General features: G+C 39.9%; 1 protein-coding gene across 2 annotated transcripts in view; it reads right to left on the bottom strand.

Annotated features, from left to right (window-relative positions):
• Positions 1 to 271: 271 nt before the first annotated feature.
• Positions 272 to 17,804, bottom strand: part of NTF3 (neurotrophin 3) — a 135,329-nt gene continuing 117,796 nt past the window's right edge. For both annotated transcript variants that reach the window (XM_020994392.2, XM_020994390.2), the window contains one exon: positions 272 to 1,382. In XM_020994392.2, the coding sequence (XP_020850051.1) occupies positions 594 to 1,361 (768 nt within the window). In that variant the 5' untranslated portion in view covers positions 1,362 to 1,382 and the 3' untranslated portion in view covers positions 272 to 593. The remainder of the gene's footprint in view (positions 1,383 to 17,804) is intronic.

Raw genomic sequence — 17,804 nt, 5'->3', positions numbered from 1 at the left:
GCTTGGAAGAAACTCCTAAAACTAAAATTGCCAGGCTTGCTGTTGTGGTCCCAGGGCCATAACACAGAAGAAAGTGGTAATTGACCTGGCAAAAGAGACACAGCACACATATGAAAACATGACCTTGACAGAGAACTTGTGAGTTGGAATCGAAGTTTTTCTTCACTAAAGGCTAAAGGGCATCATCACTTTCAGTGGAGAAGGTAACAGTTCTTTTAATTAAACATGAAAAAGTATATAAGGGGTATAAATGTGTCTATACACAACTCTGAAATCATTCGATTTTAACATGTTTACTAAAATGACAGTCATGGCATTGACAATACTGAATGCAAAATACTGGTGTACACAGAGTTTACAGAGAGGCTACTGAGAGAGCAAGAGCACAAAACACAGTCTAACAGATGGTAGAGGCCTGAAGGGAGACAAGCACACTGATTTTATTGGGGAGAAAAGATTATATACTGTAGAGTTGCTGAAGTTTAATAAATAAAGGTCAACTTATAATATATAAAAACAATATAAACATTTATATGCTACATGCATATCATATAATTTAATGTAATAATTTATATATGGGGAGAGATGCCAACTTATGTTCTTCCGATTTTCCTTGACAAGGCACAAACACAGGATGTGTCTATCCTTATCCACCTCCAGCCCACAAGTTTGTTGTTCTCTGAGGTCAGTGCTCGGACATAGGTCTGCGAAGTTTTGCACTGAGAGTTCCAGTGTTTGTCATCAATTCCCCTGCAGCCATTTTTGACAGGTCTGGCTTCTTTACATCTGGTTTCATAAAAATACTGTTTGACAGGAGAGTTGCCGGTTTTGATCTCCCCCAGCACAGTTACCTGGTGTCCCCGAATGTCGATGGCAGATGACTTGTCTGTCACCCACAAACTCTCACTGTCACACACAGAATACTCCCCACGATGACTCTTGTGCTCAGCATACCTTTTTCGTCGGGAAGTTCTGTTCACCACCACTGGGTTACCCACAAAATCCTCCATAAGGTACAAGGGTGGGGGTTCCAAAGGGGTGCTGTCACTCAACAGGACCCGAGGAGAGTTGTAGCGTCTCTGTTGGCGCAACAATTCTGTATCCATTGCAACCACTGGCTGGAAGTCTGATTTCAAGGGCTCTACCCCCTCTGGGCCCTGGGGGGCTTTTGGCAGGGTGCTCTGGTAATTTTCCTTAACATCTACCATCTGCTTGGAGAGTTTGTTTTTCAAAATGTCTGCCTGGATCAATTTGATGATGAGAGAATTTAGCGAATCTTCTGGCACACTCCTCTGCTCCATGTTGTTAGCTTGGATGCCACGGAGATAAGCGAGAAATATCACATAAAACAAGATGGACATCACCTTGTTCACCTGTAAGATCTGAAAAAGGAAAACACAAGGGTTAATGGGGTCTATGGTGACTGAGGGTAGTAGGTCCACAGGTATGGTTGTACAAAGCAAGTAACTGATGTGTCTCTTAAGGCTAGAAATGCCCCCCAAAAGTCGTCTCATTAATCCCCCTCCCCAATTTCTGCAGAATTTTTCTAAAATTCATCTTGATAATAACAACTTGAAGCATTAAGCCCCTTTCTCACTCCAAGAGCTTTGAGTGTCTTCACTCCTTCTGCATCTGGAGTTGGGAGAGTGGGCTCCAATCCTGGCTTTTACTTACCATCTGTGTGACTTTGCATGAGTCACTTCATCAGTCCTGCCCTTCATCAAATGAGACAGTATTTATAAAGTGCTTATTAGCACAGTATCTGGTAAATAGTAGGTGCTTAAAATGTTTGTTCCTTTCTCTTCTCCCTTCATCTGAATATTAGAAAGTAGGACTAAGTAATCTGTAAGATCCTATAAAGTTTAAATCCTATGACCTTATAACAAGCTTGTGAGGTTTGGGATGGATAGATTTCTATCATCTACTTTGGGGAGCAGGGAGGGAGAGGGAAAGGAAAACCAGTTTTCAATTATTTAAGCAAAATCATGTTGAAAAGTGAAGAATGGAGAGGTCAGATAATCTTCTCAAGGCAAACGTCACAGTGGCAAAGTTTGCAGAACCCCACTTTTCTGACCCAATTCCCTTCGACAGAAAGATAATGCCCCTTACTCCAAGTCTACAATCCCCCATTTAATTTTCTATAATAGAATGGAAGCAATTTGCTATTCTTCTTGTTCCTTCTTATATCACTCTGGAATGGGTAGATACATTATCCACCTGGAGATACAAACAAGAAGTAAAAAATGAAAACCATATCCAAGATTTTTGTCACTATCACCGTACTGAAGCCATGTTCACTCTGCCATTTGGGACAGTCTCAATATGCACAGTTTTGTGCTCTCCAATTTAAATCTCACTAACCCTACCATTTTGTTGGCTAGGTTCAACTCAGAGATTCATTAACTCATTCATTGAATAGACATTAAAAAGCCTACTATATGCACAGCATGATGTTAGGTCCTGGGGATAACAAAGTTTAGAGACAACAACCCTTAACCTCACAGTGCTTATGGTATAGTAGGGGTGGAAAAAGATACAAAACAAAGTCAACTATTATACACAGCATTGTATTAGGGAGATAGGGGGAAAAGTATATGAGGTCTGCAGGAGAAAATGTTGTTATTAGCAGGGGAAAATTAGGGAAAGCCTAAGAAAACCTAAGAGGTAGCTCTTGAGTTGGACTTTGAAAGATGTGCAGGAAATTCAACAGGTAAAGCAAGGGCACTTCAGAAATAAGGTCTGAGAATTACACTGACAGAATTAGGGCTGACCTAGAAGAGTCATTTTATCCATCCTGCTTTCAGACAGGATTGCAACTAAATAAGTCATCCCAGACAGAATCTATGAGTACAAGTGTACAGAGAACCTGCCAAATTTCATGGTTACTTTGCTAAATGCCTTGGGTATGGAATTAAGAATACACATGCTTCAATCTCTTGTAGGCTAACAGGGGAAGCAACATAAACAACAGATGCCACACAGATAAATACAGTAATTATAAGAGAAAGATGACTGTAACACTGGGTTGTCAGTGGGAATCTGCCACACATGGTACAACTGAGTTGGGGAATGGAAACATTGAATCAGGGAAAGCTTCAGAGAGGAGGTAGGTTTGAGCTACAACTAAAGGAGGGAGGGGCAGCTAGGTAGCACAGTGGATAGTGCACCGGCTCTGAAGTCAGGAGGACCTGAGTTCAAATCCAGCCTCAGACCGAACACTGGACACTTACTAGCTGTGTGACCCTGGGCAAGTCACTTAACCCCAAAGCCTAAAACAAAACAAAAAACTGAAGGAGAGAGGGATGAAGTATGGTGGGTAGAAGGGAAGATGTTTTCCACATTGTGGTTCAATTGGAGAAAAAGTCCTGAAACCTATACAAGGATCACAGAATTATGAATCACTGCTCAACTGAAATGAGGGTCACAGCTCTTTCTTTTTCTTGTCTACTTACTTCCACCCTTTATGAAATCTTACCTGTTCTTCCAGACCCAGCTTAAACATTACCTCTATGAAACCTTCCATGATTCCCTCAGATGATAGTGAACTCCTTCTATGAACCACGAAACTTGGTTTCTACACTGCTTTATTCACTTACCACATTTTGCTTTGTTCCATAGGTATTTTGTCTATGACCAGAGATATAAAGAGAAAGAGAGAGAGGGAGGGAGGAAGGGAGAGAGAAGAGAGAGAGAGAGAGAGAGAGAGAGAGAGAAGAGAGAGAGAGAGAGAGAGACAAAGAGAGAGACAGAGACAGAGGGAGACAGAGAGAGACAGAGAGGGACAGAGAGAAAGAGATGGGCCGTAAACCACAAGGCATGGGTTTGAATCCCGGCTATGATATTTACTACATATGTGAAGGAGAACAACCCTCTCAACCTCTCTGCATCTCAGTTTCCTCTCTTGTAAAATAGGAATAATGATTATATTACCCACCTCAGAGAGGTGAAAAAAGAGCTTTGCAAACTTTAAAGCACTGTGTAATTTACTGGGAGCTCCCTGAAGGCAAAGGAACTAATTTCTGTATACTTTTGTGTCCTCTGCTATGTCCACATATTGACCATAAAAAGTGTTTAGTAATGATTTATTGAAGGAATAAATGAACATAGCAGATGAGAAATGGCAGGTAGGACAGGATCAGCTGTTGAAGTTTTTTTCTTTTGAGCAATCAAAATGTCTTCATTCGATCAGAAAGTATACAGGAAGTCATTTGAGTTGGAAAGGTGAAGGAAGCCATGTTTAATAACCACAGGTATAAAAAAAAGACTTTAATTTGCAATGTTGATAGTAATTTGGGGCTAGGAAAATTCTGAGGACAGTGAAAGAGGAGAGTAAAAAAAGAAAGGCTTGCCTGTTTTTAAAGAGATTTCTACAAGAATGCATATCCTTCCCCATAAATAACAGCAATCTATCAATCAGTATACTGGTTCCCTGCTTCTTGAGGTAGAATTCTATCCATTATATCACACCATTAGGTTACCATCATGTGTATTCAGTACCTGAAAGAAATTTGGCCAGGATTATAGGATTAAAATATGCCACAGGTCAGGTGAAAGGGGGAGAGAGGGAAAGGGTAGAGAGAGAAGGAGAAAAAAGGCAAGACAAAGAGAATGACAGAAGAAAAGAGAGGAGAGAGAAGAAGGGAAGGAGAGAGAGAAAGAGAGAGAGAGAATGAATACACATGTGCATATTGCTTCTCTTCAGGCTCATGTTGCTCCTGACATTAAACAGGAAAAAATTATCAAAACATGGTAATTTGGTAGCTGTCTGGGTACCATTTTGCAGGCTAATAAATGTCTGTGAAACTCCTCTCAAGGTTGAATGGAAACAGCAAGATTCCCAAAGAATCCATCCTGATATTCTGAATTTTTTTTCTTTTCCCAAATAGAAAATTTAAGGATGGTGCCAATTACAGAACCTTGAAACATTATAGAAATGTTATACAAAACCAAGTTGGAAGGGGCTTGAAACCTTCAATCCATTCCTTTTGTAGGTGGGGATGCCCAGATACTTAAAAGGCAAGGAAGAGGAAGCAAACAAGTATTTATTAAGTACCAACCATGTGACAGAGAGCAGCTAGGTAGCACAGTGATAGAATGCTGGGCCCAAAGTCAGGAAGACCTGAGTTCAAATCTGCCCTCAGATACTTACTAGCCAAGTGATGCTAGGCAAATCCTTAACCCTCTTTGCCTCAGTTTCCTCATCTGTAAAATGAGCTGGAGAAGGAAAAGGCAGACTACTCCAGTATCTTTGCCAAGAAAACCACAAATAGGGTCATGAAGAGTTGGACATGACTGAAACGACTGAACAGTGACAACACTAAGCAACCGGCACCATGCTAAGCACTTTACAAATATTTCCTCATTAGATCCTCAAAATAACCTAGTGAGGAAGAGGCTATTATTATCCCCATTTTACACACAAGGAAACTGAGATAGAAGTTAAATAACCTTCCCAGGATAACATAACTAATAAACGTCTGAGGTAAAATTTGAACTCAGGTCTTCTTGACTGTAGGCCCAGTGCTCTATCTACTGTGCCACCTGGCTGAGGTGAAGTGACTTGTCCAAAGTCACCTAACAAATTTGTGGCAGAGCCAAATCCAAGATAAAATACCTTCTTAAAGCTTGCCTGGTTCTGCTAATAGCCAGTGGTAGAAATGACAGCAATGTCACAGTAGGAGCAACTTTAGAAATCACCTAGTCTAATTGCCTCATTTTATTAATAAGGAAACAGGCTCAGCAAAGTTAAAAAGACCCACCTAAAGTTATCTGACTAGTAAACAGCATGAATGGGGCCTTGAACCCAGGTACCCCATCGTAACAATTTTTTTTTAACAAGCCTATCTCTCAAGGGGGACATGAAAATGGTTCTTGCCTGAGCTCCAGGCAGTGCAAATGTCACCATTGGAAAGAGCCTGGGATCAGTGATCCAACCAGGAGGCTCATATCTGAACTCGTGTGCAAGTTTGGGTAGGCCAGGAACCACAGCAATGTTTCCTGACTCATATGTATCATTTGGGTCTAAGAACATGCCAGGTACTTTGAGCCCAGAATGTAGAAGCCAAGTCCTTGCATGTATGCAGGCACACACACACGGCTGGCACATAGTAGGCACTTAATAAATACTTGCTTGCTGACTAATTCCCCAGGAACTTGGTGTGTGGTGTACAAAGCTCTGTTGAGAAGGTAGCCATTGAGCTGGGTTTTAAAAGCTACCTTGGGTGTTTTGTTTAAATTTCTGAATTCTCCAATATTTTTCACATTTCCATTATGTTTCTTCAAGGGTGGGATTACTCCAGAGGAGAATTAGGCAGTTCCCCAAGGACGTGTACGGTAAGCTTCACTTGGGACATTTAGGGAGGGAAATACAGAGCAGGAAGGAACCTAAAGGGAGGCTGTACTACTGACCACTCTGCTCACTTGTCTGCTACCATGGGCCTTGCATTGGCCAATTTACAAAGGTTAATAAACCTAGTCTTTTTCTCATATGGAGCAAAAAAAAAATATTGCCCAAGTTTTCTTGGCTATTATTAGATAAAGACCCATTAAAGACCCTAGCAAAATCCCTTTACAATATTCTCCCTAGTGCCCACTTCCCTTGCTCTGGGTTTTCTATGACCTTGACCAATGCTCATATGCTACTCTTTCCACATTAGAAAGTTTTCCTACACATGGTGTTTTTGCAGTCCAGAAGCAACACTTCAACAAGGTTTAATCACCTCTTGAAATACTCCCCAAAGAGCAATTTTTGATTCCTCTTCGGCTTGGTCTACACATCTAGGTTTCCTGAAAGAGCAGTTCAGATGGGAGAAAGAGAAAGGGGTATAACATGGCACACAGTTGGAACATTCAATAGACTGGGTTGATGTTATCAAAAATGATATTGGTCTTGGAACCATAAGATCTAGGCTTGGGTCCTAGTTTTTCTACTTCCTAGCAGGGTGATTTTGGAGAACTCATTTACCCCAAGTCTCCATTTTCCCATCTGCAAAATGGGCCACAATATCTGCTCCACATTGTTGTGAGGAAAGTACTCTGGAAACCCTACAGTATCATAAAAATGTGAGTTGTTATTATGAGAAAGATGGGACACATCCTTTGGGTTAAAATTCACCTCTAAGGGCTCTTCTCCTACTATATCTTTTGGGTCAAAACTACACATCTAGATCTCTTTCTAAATTCAGTTCCATGGAGTAGAAGTCATCTCTTCCAATTGCAGGACCTGGAGGGGAGAAGGAGGAAGGGAGGTTCAAGCGTGCATCGAAAGAATTCCCATTTGGCTTGTCTTCAGTGTTGTCAAATTCCACAGAGAGTTTATTTCCAGAGGCTATACTAGTACTTAGTTCAAGGATAGAATTATAATCATACAGCAGGTGGAGCAAGCTCCTATGAGGCCAGGCCACTAGACAATTTCAAGGGATTTCAAGTCACTGCTAGTATTTCTGCACTATGCCTTCACTATCATTAAAGTACACAAGGTGAAGGTGAATCCTACTCTTAGTCATTGCTCCATAAGGGAAGTCCCACCATAGACTGTATTGTCATATACAGCATATGTATGCTGTATTTTCATCTCTAGCCTCACCGAAGTGAGAGAATCAGGCACAGAATATCAGAGCTGGGATGGAGCTCAGAGAAATCACTTAATTAAATCACCAAGGCTCAGTGTTGAGAGGAACTGGTGAGAGGCAAACCATCTTTGAACACAACCCTGATAAGTAAAAATCTTCACAGAGAGGAAACCTCCTCCCTTTTGGTAGGTGCCTCCCCCATTACATTTTTGGATGGTGCTAACTGTTAGGAAGTTCATCTTCATATCGAGTCAAAATTTGCTTCTCTGCAGCTTCCACCAACTGTTCCTAGATCAGTCCTCTAGAGTCAAGCAGAAGTCTAATCCTTTTTCCAAATGACAGCCCTTCAATATTTAGAACAGAACCACCCCCCAGCCAATTTTCACTTAGTGAAATTCTCCTCCTTCAAAATCCAGCCCCAGTGACACTATCTCCATAAAGCCTTCCAACTAGAAATAACCTCTTCCTCTTTAAATCTCTCAGGTCTCTCTGACCTTGCCTATTCAGTGGAACATTTTTTAATTGAATTATATTCATCTGTGTTCATGCCTCATTCTCTTCCCATTAGGTTGTGAGCTCCTTGAAGGACAGACTTGCCATTTTCTATCTCTTGATATTAACTGAATTCTGAATATATATCATAAATATATTAATTCACTCAACAAGCATTAATTATCTATTGTGTACAGAGAACTGCTTAGTACTGAGGAAGGTAGAAAGTCTAGGTAAGACTTGGCATCTCTTCTCAAGGAAACCATCCCCTTCATTTTATAAACTAGGGTTAGGGTTAGGGTTAGGTTATAAACTAGGAAATGGAAGTCCAAAGTGGTTGAACACAGAGCTGCTAAAGATGGTATGAGCAGAGTCAGGATATGATGGCAGGTTCTCTGACTCCAAAATGAGTGGTGTTTAGACACTGTGAACACCACCCAGTTATATATGGGATGGTCAAATCCTTTGGGGAAAAAAAATTGTGAAGCATAGATGTGGCCTCAGAACAATGCTGGGGATCAAAAGGAGTTACATTTGGGTGGGGAAGGGATGAGATGGGGAGAGAATTTGGAACTCAAAATCTTGTGGAAGTGAATGATGAAAATAAAAAAGAAATAATTTTTTTTTTAAAAATGACTTACAGAATGTTGAAGCTAGAAGGGCTTTAGAAATCCTGAAACCTAACATTATTAAAGGGTTGGTTAATGACCATTTAGAAAGGGAAAAGGAAAATTACAGCTAGCATGGTCTTATTTAGACCAGAATATACTAAATTAAGCTATTTTTTGACAGAATGCTGGGATTAACAGATCAGGACAATGCCACAGATATTGTAAAATATGTTGCTGGATCAAGGTAAGCAAGTCTTTCGTTGCATACTGTGAACAAACTAGAGACATGTGGACGGGATGCGAGTATTTTTAGTTGAGTACCAAACAGGTTTACTGAAAGAGTGGAGTGAATTAGAGGGTTGAAATAACCTTGGATGGGGAGGAGAGTCTCTAACAGAGGGCCCTAAGGATCTGTTCTTGATGTTGTGCCATTCAACATTTTTTTTTATCAATGCCTTGTATGAATTAATAGAAAGCAGGCTTGTCAAATCTATAAATGACACCAAGTTGGGAGGGATGGCTAAACATGCTGGATGATACAATCCAGATCCAAAAAGATCTTGACAAGCTGGAATGATGGGCTAAAACTAATGAAATTTGATAGGGATAAATGTAAAAGCTCTGCAAGAGTTTAAAAAACAAACTTCAAAAAGTACAGGGTGTAGAAAGATCATCTAAAAAGAAATCAAGAACTTTTACCTATCCAGAAGTCAATTAATCAATAAATTTAGTAAGCTTTTACTATGTGCCAATATTTGTTCGAATAGCTCCATATCAAGACTTTAAATTAGAAGGTGTAGAAAAGTAATAGATATATATCATACACACACATATATATCTACCTATGCACATACAAATAAACACATCACAAAAAAGGAATGTGTGAGGAACATATCTAGGCTACTTTTTTTCCCCTCCTGATGTTAATTGCAGAATTAATGCAAATTGGCTTTGCTTGGAGCATAAATTCTGAAAGCTGAAAACTAGTTAATGGAAATTCCTAAATGTGATGCCCGGACAAAAGACAAGACTGTGTATGTTGGGAGAGATTTCCCGGTGGTGTGTCTGCTGGGAATTGGTCTGGTTTTGGTTAATTTCTTTATTAATGATCTGGAAGCAGGGGAGGGAAGAAAACAGTAGATGAATTAAAATGTACAGATGATGCTCAATGGGAAGGTGTTGCAAACATCTGTGAGGACAGACCAATCAGACTGGGGCAGCCATAGGGGGTTAGAAGCATGGAAATAACACAGTGAAATCCAAACTAGAAACACGTAGATTAATCCATAGGGATGAGATGAATCCAAAACCAACATGGAGGAAAAGACTTACCAAAGGATGAGGAGAGGAAGAGACTTGGGAATGCAACAAACAGCAAACTGAGTGGGAACTTTCATGAATAATGCTATGTGTTTCTATAGCACCATCCTTTCCCAAGAGCACAAAGTACTTTTAAAAAGCCATCTCTCTCCATCATATAACACCTGTGCTGTGGTGGCATGTATTATTGTTTCTCTATTACTGAGTTCACATAAAGATCAAGCCAGAGGGGCAAGTGACTAGGCCAATGTGATATAGCAATCTCATGACGGGGCAACAACAACAACATAACTAATAACAATAATAATAATCGCATTTATAGAGACCTTCCCCCACAAACAACTCTGTGAATTAGGTAGTACATGTATTACTAACTCCAATTGAAATGTCAGGAAACTAAGGTAAAGGAAAAAGATGTGGTCAGTCCAGAGGCCTATAACTAATCTATATCAAGGTCAAAATTTGAACCTAGTTTTGCTGACTGCTAGAACAATACTCTTTCCCCTACAACATGTTGCTTCTTGGCTTGAGAAACATGATCAATTTGTTTCATGTTTAAGGTAAGTCAAAGAAAAAGAGGTTTGAGAGGGTAAAGGCACCTCAGTATAGTGACAAGAATACTGGCCTTGGAGTCAAAAAAGAGCCAAGTTCAAGTCCCAATTCTGACATTGACCTTGGGCCAGTTGCTTAAGCTGAGTCCTAGTTTCCTCATTTATAAAATGAGGATAATACCTCCCTAACTCAGTGGGTTACGGGGAGGAAAATGCTTTGTGAACCTTAAAGAGCTAAGTAAATATGAACTAATATATCCCTCTCATTGGGTTGCAATGGATAAGCTTGCAATCAAAGATTTCTTAAATTGGAAAGAGCCTTTTTGTAGTAAGCTCCTCTTCCTGATTCCTAGGCAGTGATTGTGATGCAAAAAAAAAAAAAAGTGGAGAGAAGAGTAAGTGGAAAATAAAGATCATAGGATTATAGGTATAACTTTAGAGGAAAGCTGGTCCAAACCTCGAATTTTATAGGTGCAGAATCTAAGACCCAGAGAGGTTGCATCACTTGCCCAAGGTTGTTCAGCTATTAAAGACAGAATTGAAATACAGGTCATCTGACTCCAAATTTAACATTCTTTTCACTACACCATGAAAAACAAGACAGCAGGCTCATTTCCTGGTCTTAAAGATCCCCTGGATGTGGGATGAATTCTTGCTGTCAAGTTCCCAGCTTTGAAGTTGTAGCACCAGTGTCAGGATAGAATTCACACACCAGAGCTGACCTCTGAAATTGGCCTTTACGGATTTCAGAAAAACCTAGAAAGATTTGTATGGACTGATGCTGAGTGAAGTGAACAGAACCAGAAGAACGTTGTACACAGTAGCAGCCATGTTGTGTGATGACTAACTTTGATAGACTTAGCCTTTCTCAAAGTCTCATGATGGAAAATGCTATCCACATTCAGAGAAAGATCTATGGAGTTGGAATGCAGATCAAAGCATACTATTTGCTTTTTCCCCCCTTCTGTTTTGTTTTGTTTCTTCTTTCTTGTGGTTCCTCCTATTAGTTCTAATTCTTCCTTACAACATGACTAATGTGAAAATGTTTAATAGGAATTTATATGTAGAGCCTATGTCATATTGCACACTATCTTGGGGAGGGAGGGGGAGAAAAATGTAAAACTCAAAAGCATATGGAAGTGATTGTTGAAAACTAAAAATAAATTAATAATAATAATAATAATAATAATAATAATAATAAAGAAATTGGCCTTTAGGAGGAGACAAAGAGGGTCATATAGACTCAAAGAAGAGATGAGGTTAGAGAAAAAAGATCCTACTGAAGGAGAGGGTGCTTAAAGTTCCAGAGAAGATGTAGAGAGAAGAGACAGAGAGGTCCGGGGCAGCCCATGGACCCAAAGAGAGAAGCTTTTATGATATGCAGTTTCTCAAAGCAAATCCATGCATGTAGGGAGTAACAATAGAAGGAGCCAGAGAAATAAACAGAAAAAGAGGGGGAGGAAAAGGTGATCTAGAGGTTTGACAAGAGAAAGTGGGAATTAAGATGGAAATTCCCACCCTCGTACAGTTGTAGAGAGAAAGCCAAATGGATTAAAAGGGCAAGAAGAATTTTCACAACAGGAATCTGTAGCACCAAAGATAAAACTGGACTTATTCTTTGTTTGGTATTCACGTGGATTCCAAATATAGATTCATAGAGAAGTTGTGACCTACTGTGACAGCTCACATTTATACTGTGCTTTAAAGTTTGCAAATATTTGAGACTTAGGATCTCATCTGATCCTCACACAACCTTGTGAGGTAAGGTGCTATTAGTATTCCTATTTTATAAATGAGGAAACTGTGCCCTCAAGAAATCAAGGTTGCTAAATGCCTTCTGGAATAGGGGAAGTGAATTTTCCTGATTGTTCAAGGACATAGGTAAGAGCTTCTTCATTTTTTTTTGGTCAAGTTAAGTAAAATGTATATCAACATCTTGTATCAGGAACTAATGGCCCTCAAAGGCACAGGACAGAATGAGGAAGACCAAGTTTCAAATCCCTCCTCTGACAAACGAAGTGTATATGACTCTGAGAAAATCACTTTAAAAAAAAACTCTCTGTGACTCAGTTTCCTTATTTGTAAAATTGGGGAGGGGTCTTGATGGAGGCTAAAATCCTTTCTAACTCAAAACTGATGATGTTCGATGTTCTGAGGGAAATCCTGGGAGAGGGTGTAACACCTTGGGATTATTACTGAAAGAAGTCTTCCAGGTAATCAGGGGCCTAACTGAAACATGAGCTACAGCTGTAATACATGGCACTTGGTTCATTCACAGAGAATGGAAATTTTTAGTATTAAAATATAGATGCTTTTAGGGATAGAAATAGGACCTGTGACCTTCTGTGCAACTTAAAGTCTTATAAAGTTGTTCAGAATACTTAAATGACTTGGCCAGGGTTACACGGTCACTATGTGTCAGAGGTGGCACCTGAAGCCAGGTTTTACCTTGTTGGTCTACAAAACATCATATTAAAAAGTCTTCTTTGCATGTTGTGTGCAAAGCAGCTGCCAACCTTTGTTTGTGACTAGTCGTGGCTTTTCTATAATGCCTTTCCTTGGAGCTGTCTATGAAAGCAGATTCAGGAAGAATCCTAAGATCATTGAATGTAGAACTAGAAGGGACTTTGGACATGATTTAGGATTTAAGCCAATTTTCCCCATTTTTATAGGTAAGATAACTAATGTACAGAAAAGGGAATAAAAAGGGGGCAAGTGGCAATCAGGATTCAAAATCTGGCTACTGAAATCACAGGAGGATCTTCCCTACCTCCACCTGTACCTCACCACACACACACACACACACACACACACACACACACAGAGACACCCCTCTCTCTGAAATGATGCTACTTGGAAGTAGAGATATGTACAAAATATCCCTTCCTGGACAGGAAAGACACTGTGTGGTCTGTGTTCTGAAATGGAGAAAAAACCGAAGGCAGTGAGCTTGCACTGTGCTGCTGTTAGAAGGATTTCTTGTTACTGGAAACATTACCCGCCTCTGTCCCTGAGGCAATGAGAATGGGAAGGTATGGCACATGTCAAAGCTATGTTAACTAATAGCTCTGTGAAAGAAGTTAGTGCTGAGATTCCCTGAGGCCCCAGAAACCCTAGTGCCTGCTGAAGCAAGTAACCTGTCCTGACAAAGAATAGTGGATGGGCCTTGGTATTGAGATATCACACTAGCCAACCCAAACCCAAATTCTCCCTCTTGCACAAACCTTCTCCAGTTTCACATACTTCAAACCCAAATTCTCCCTCTTGCACAAACCTTCTCCAGTTTCACATACTTTGTATTCTATCTGTCTGAGGATGGACAGTTAAGGATCAGGAGAGAAAAGCTGAAGGAGATGAGGCTATTGGCCCAATAATGTCTTTGGATTATAAAAGGATTTTGCTTCTGCTTGAGCATGTCATTGTTCTCTTATAACTGAGGAAATGGAGCATAAGCTACACAAATCCAACCTTTATACAATCCATTTTTAATGGAATCTAATGCCCTATGAAAAGAAATGTTGTCCTTAACTAGGGGAGTGTTAGCCTCTCCTTCAGATCAAGCATGCAGAATTGTGTTCAGTTTTAGGTGCCATATTTTATAGATAAGTCACCATCTTTGCTATCTTCAAGGAGTTGAGGGGACTTGAAACCAACCTATATGATGCAAAGGCAGAAGGATCTGGGAATGTTTAACCTGGTGAAAAGAAGACATGGGGAGATGTGATCTGTCTTGAAGTATTCGAAGCACTGACTCACATAAGAACTATTGGACTTCATTCCTAAGTAAAACAAGGAAGCACATGATCCCAGAATTGGAAAGAAGCTTAAAGCACATTTAGTTTGACCTTTACTGGAAGCATGAATCCACTTTGTTATATCCCCTTTGTCATCTAATCTCTTTCTGAACACCTCTGGTGACAGGGAACTTATTATCTGGCAAAAGTACCCACTCCACTTTTGGATGGCTCTAACTTATCTGAAGTTTTGCTTTATGTGATGCCAAAAATTGCTTCCCTGTAACTTCTGCTAATTGGTCCTGGTTATAACCACTAGGGATAAGCAGATCAAGTCAAAGAATCATAAAAGCTCAGAGTTAGATGGAGCCTCAAAAGCCAGGCTGATCTTATTTCTATCTAAAAAAAAAAAGACTCTCCCCTTTAACATCCAACCTTTACTTGAAGAATTCTAGTAATACTAAAAATTCTTTGCTTTTGAAGCAGCCTATTCTACTTTTGGGTAGCTTGAACTATTAACAAGTTATTCCTTCTATCAGGAATAAACAGTCTTCTAAAATAAGATACTTTCACCCACTGTTCCTCCTACCCTCTAGAGTCAAGCAAAGGAGGCCTAATTCCTCTTCTATATAACATAACCCTTCAAATTGTTGAAGGTAATTGTTATGTCTGCTGTCTTCTCTTCTTAGAGCCTAACATCCCCATTTTCTTTGACCTCTTCTTGAGTGGCACGTGATTCAGGCCCCTCACTATTACATATACGCAGAGGCTGCTCTTCTATTTCTAGTTCAGGGGTCAAATCAGCCCTTCCATTTCTTCTCTCTCTTCACTCAAGTGCTCTCCAGCATGGTTCCCCTGTCTAGCTCCTTCACATAGCCTCAAGAGTTGATCATCTGAAAATTAAAATCAGTTAGAATTAATGTCTTTACACGTAATTGGAAAAAATAAAATGCCATTTAAAAGGGAAAAAAAGAATTAAATGAATTAATTAAAATTAAAATCAATAAATCACCAAACATTTTTTAGGGTACATTCCACATACCTGTGATACAAAGAAAAAATGAAAAAAGTCTCTTGTCCTCAAGGAATTTACAGGGAGACAATATCACATAATTGATAGTTGGAAGGCACCTGGAGGTTTCATTACCTCTCTTGTAGATGTAATAGACAGAACTCGTGTTTCTGGTAAGGGTCAAACTAGATGATCTCTTAGTTTCCTCCTCAATCTCGGATCTTATACTACTATGTTTTACCACATACAGTTTTGTTTACTTTGTAAACAATGTAACTTCGGGCAAGTCACTTAACCTTTCAAAGCCTCAGTCTGAGGGAATTGTCATGTAATTGAAAACATACTGGATTCATAGAAAAAGAAAAAAAAAGGTTGAGTTCTACTTCTACTACTTTAACTGTATGAATTTGAATAAGTAACTTCATGTCTCTTACCCTCAGTTTCCTCATCTAAAAATGGGTATAATAACACACAAACCACCTACCTCTCAGGGTTGTGAGAAAAGCACTTTGTAAGCTGAAAAGGGCTGTACAACTGTGAGCTATTATTCTGTTGGCTGGTGAAGAAAATAGCTAATGACTTTACTTAGGTGCATTTTGGGCATCTGTTGGACTCTGTTTTAGAAAAGAAGGAAAGGAAGTGGGATGGCTTGTTTCAAGTCACATGGAAAGAATTCAAATTCCTCTCAAAGAGCTGTTCCATCACAAAGACGCTAGGTTTGCTTTTCTGCCTCCAGTTTTACATGTGTGTATGTGCATGTGTGTGCAACACAATGGCTTCTTTTATGACTAAGGCTTTTAAATTCATAAATGTCTCTGAACATTAATAGATGCTCAAGGATCTGTAACTTCACTGGCACAGGCACTCCAACTGAATTTGTCTCCAAGAGCTCTAGATCAGGCTGTTTAATTATGGGAATAAGTGGGGACACAAGTGGGAGTCGGGAGATCTGGGTTCTAGTAGAAGCTCTCTCACTAATTGTATGAGAATAGAAAAGTGATTTCACCTCTTTGGTCTATAAAATGAAGAGGTTCCATTGGTTGATTCCTAAAGTCTCTTTAAAGCCCTGCAAGGGAAAGAACATTGGACTTTAGAGTCCAACAGCCTGGCTTAAAGTTCTGTCTCTGCTATTTTCCCTTGGGCAACGCTCTTACCTCTCAGCTTTGCCATCTGAAAATAAGAATAATCTTTATATCAGATACCACACAAGATTTTCATGAGCATCAAAACGAAGTATCCAATGTAATAATGACAGCTAGCATCTATTCAGCTAGTGCTTTCCAAAATAACTCATTTTATCCACACAACAATCCTGAGAGGTGGGTGATAGTATTATTCCCATTTTACAGATGAGATAACTGAGGCACACAAAAGTTGAGTGGTTTGCCTACAGAGCTAGTAAGTCAGCATTCTATCTGCTCTGCCACCTAGCTTGCTAGATATGACTTAGTAACTGTAAAGTACTTTACGTATGCTTACACGATTCTATAATTTGACCAGTGTAACATTCCCTCAAACAATGTAGGTCACAAACTATACACATCTTAATAGATGGTTTGTGAGCTGCTATAACCAAAAATGTTCATCATCTGGTACAGCTGAAGATGATGTTCTCTGACTTTAGCAAGAGTGAGCCTTGAATGACAACCACCTAAGACTATGGCTGAGACTTCTTAGAGTTTTTTCCTAGCTTTAGTAGCTAGAAAATTCTAGCTATGTGAGACTGTGCTCTAGCCTTTGAAAATTCTGCGTTAGTTCCATTCCATAATGAGGCATTGGAATAGAACTACTAATTAATAATAATACAAGTAATAAAGCACTGTGTCCTTGCCAGGCCAAAGATGACTCGGTATGAAGTAAGGAAAAAGGCTGGATTTAATCTTCAGATTTACAAACTAGAGGGAATCCCACAAGCTAAACATGGCTTCCATCCTGATTCCCAGCTATTCCTCCCAAACCAAGACCACAGATGGTTTGGCAACACCCAAGCCCCCTTCTCAGCCTTTGCCATAGCATCATTGTCAGTATGGCTCTGGATCAACTCTAACCATGTGGGTTTGGCCCAAAAGAGAGTTTAACATAAAGAGCGTGGTCAAATGGCAGCAGCTACCCTAGATCCCAGATCCTGGAATGAAGCCCTTTGCCAAACATAGCCTACATCTGGCTCTCTTCATTCCCAGGCCTACTCTGTGTCGGCCTCCTTTCATGAGAGGGAGGTATTGGCAACTGGTCTGTTTTTGTTCTAGGCCTGAAGCATGCTCTCCAGGAAACCACCCTGTCAGGTGACACTGGGGAAGAAGAGAGGGAGGGATGCTATCTGGAGGCTTTAGGAATGCTCTGCTTTCTTTTCCCAGTTTCCTCTCACAGGATCTGGGTAAGTTTTTCTCTTCCACTCCACCTACTATGTCACATAAATATATATCTATTGTTGTTTAGTCATTTGCAGTTGTGTCTGACTCTTTGTGACCCCTTGGAGTTTTCTTGGCAAAGATAGTGGAGTGGTTTGCCATTTC

The sequence above is a fragment of the Phascolarctos cinereus genome, unplaced genomic scaffold (assembly GCF_003287225.1).
Source record: "Phascolarctos cinereus isolate Bilbo 61053 unplaced genomic scaffold, phaCin_HiC Scaffold_1;HRSCAF=81, whole genome shotgun sequence".
Lineage (NCBI taxonomy): Eukaryota > Metazoa > Chordata > Mammalia > Diprotodontia > Phascolarctidae > Phascolarctos > Phascolarctos cinereus.
This window is presented reverse-complemented; position numbering and strand designations above follow the sequence as displayed.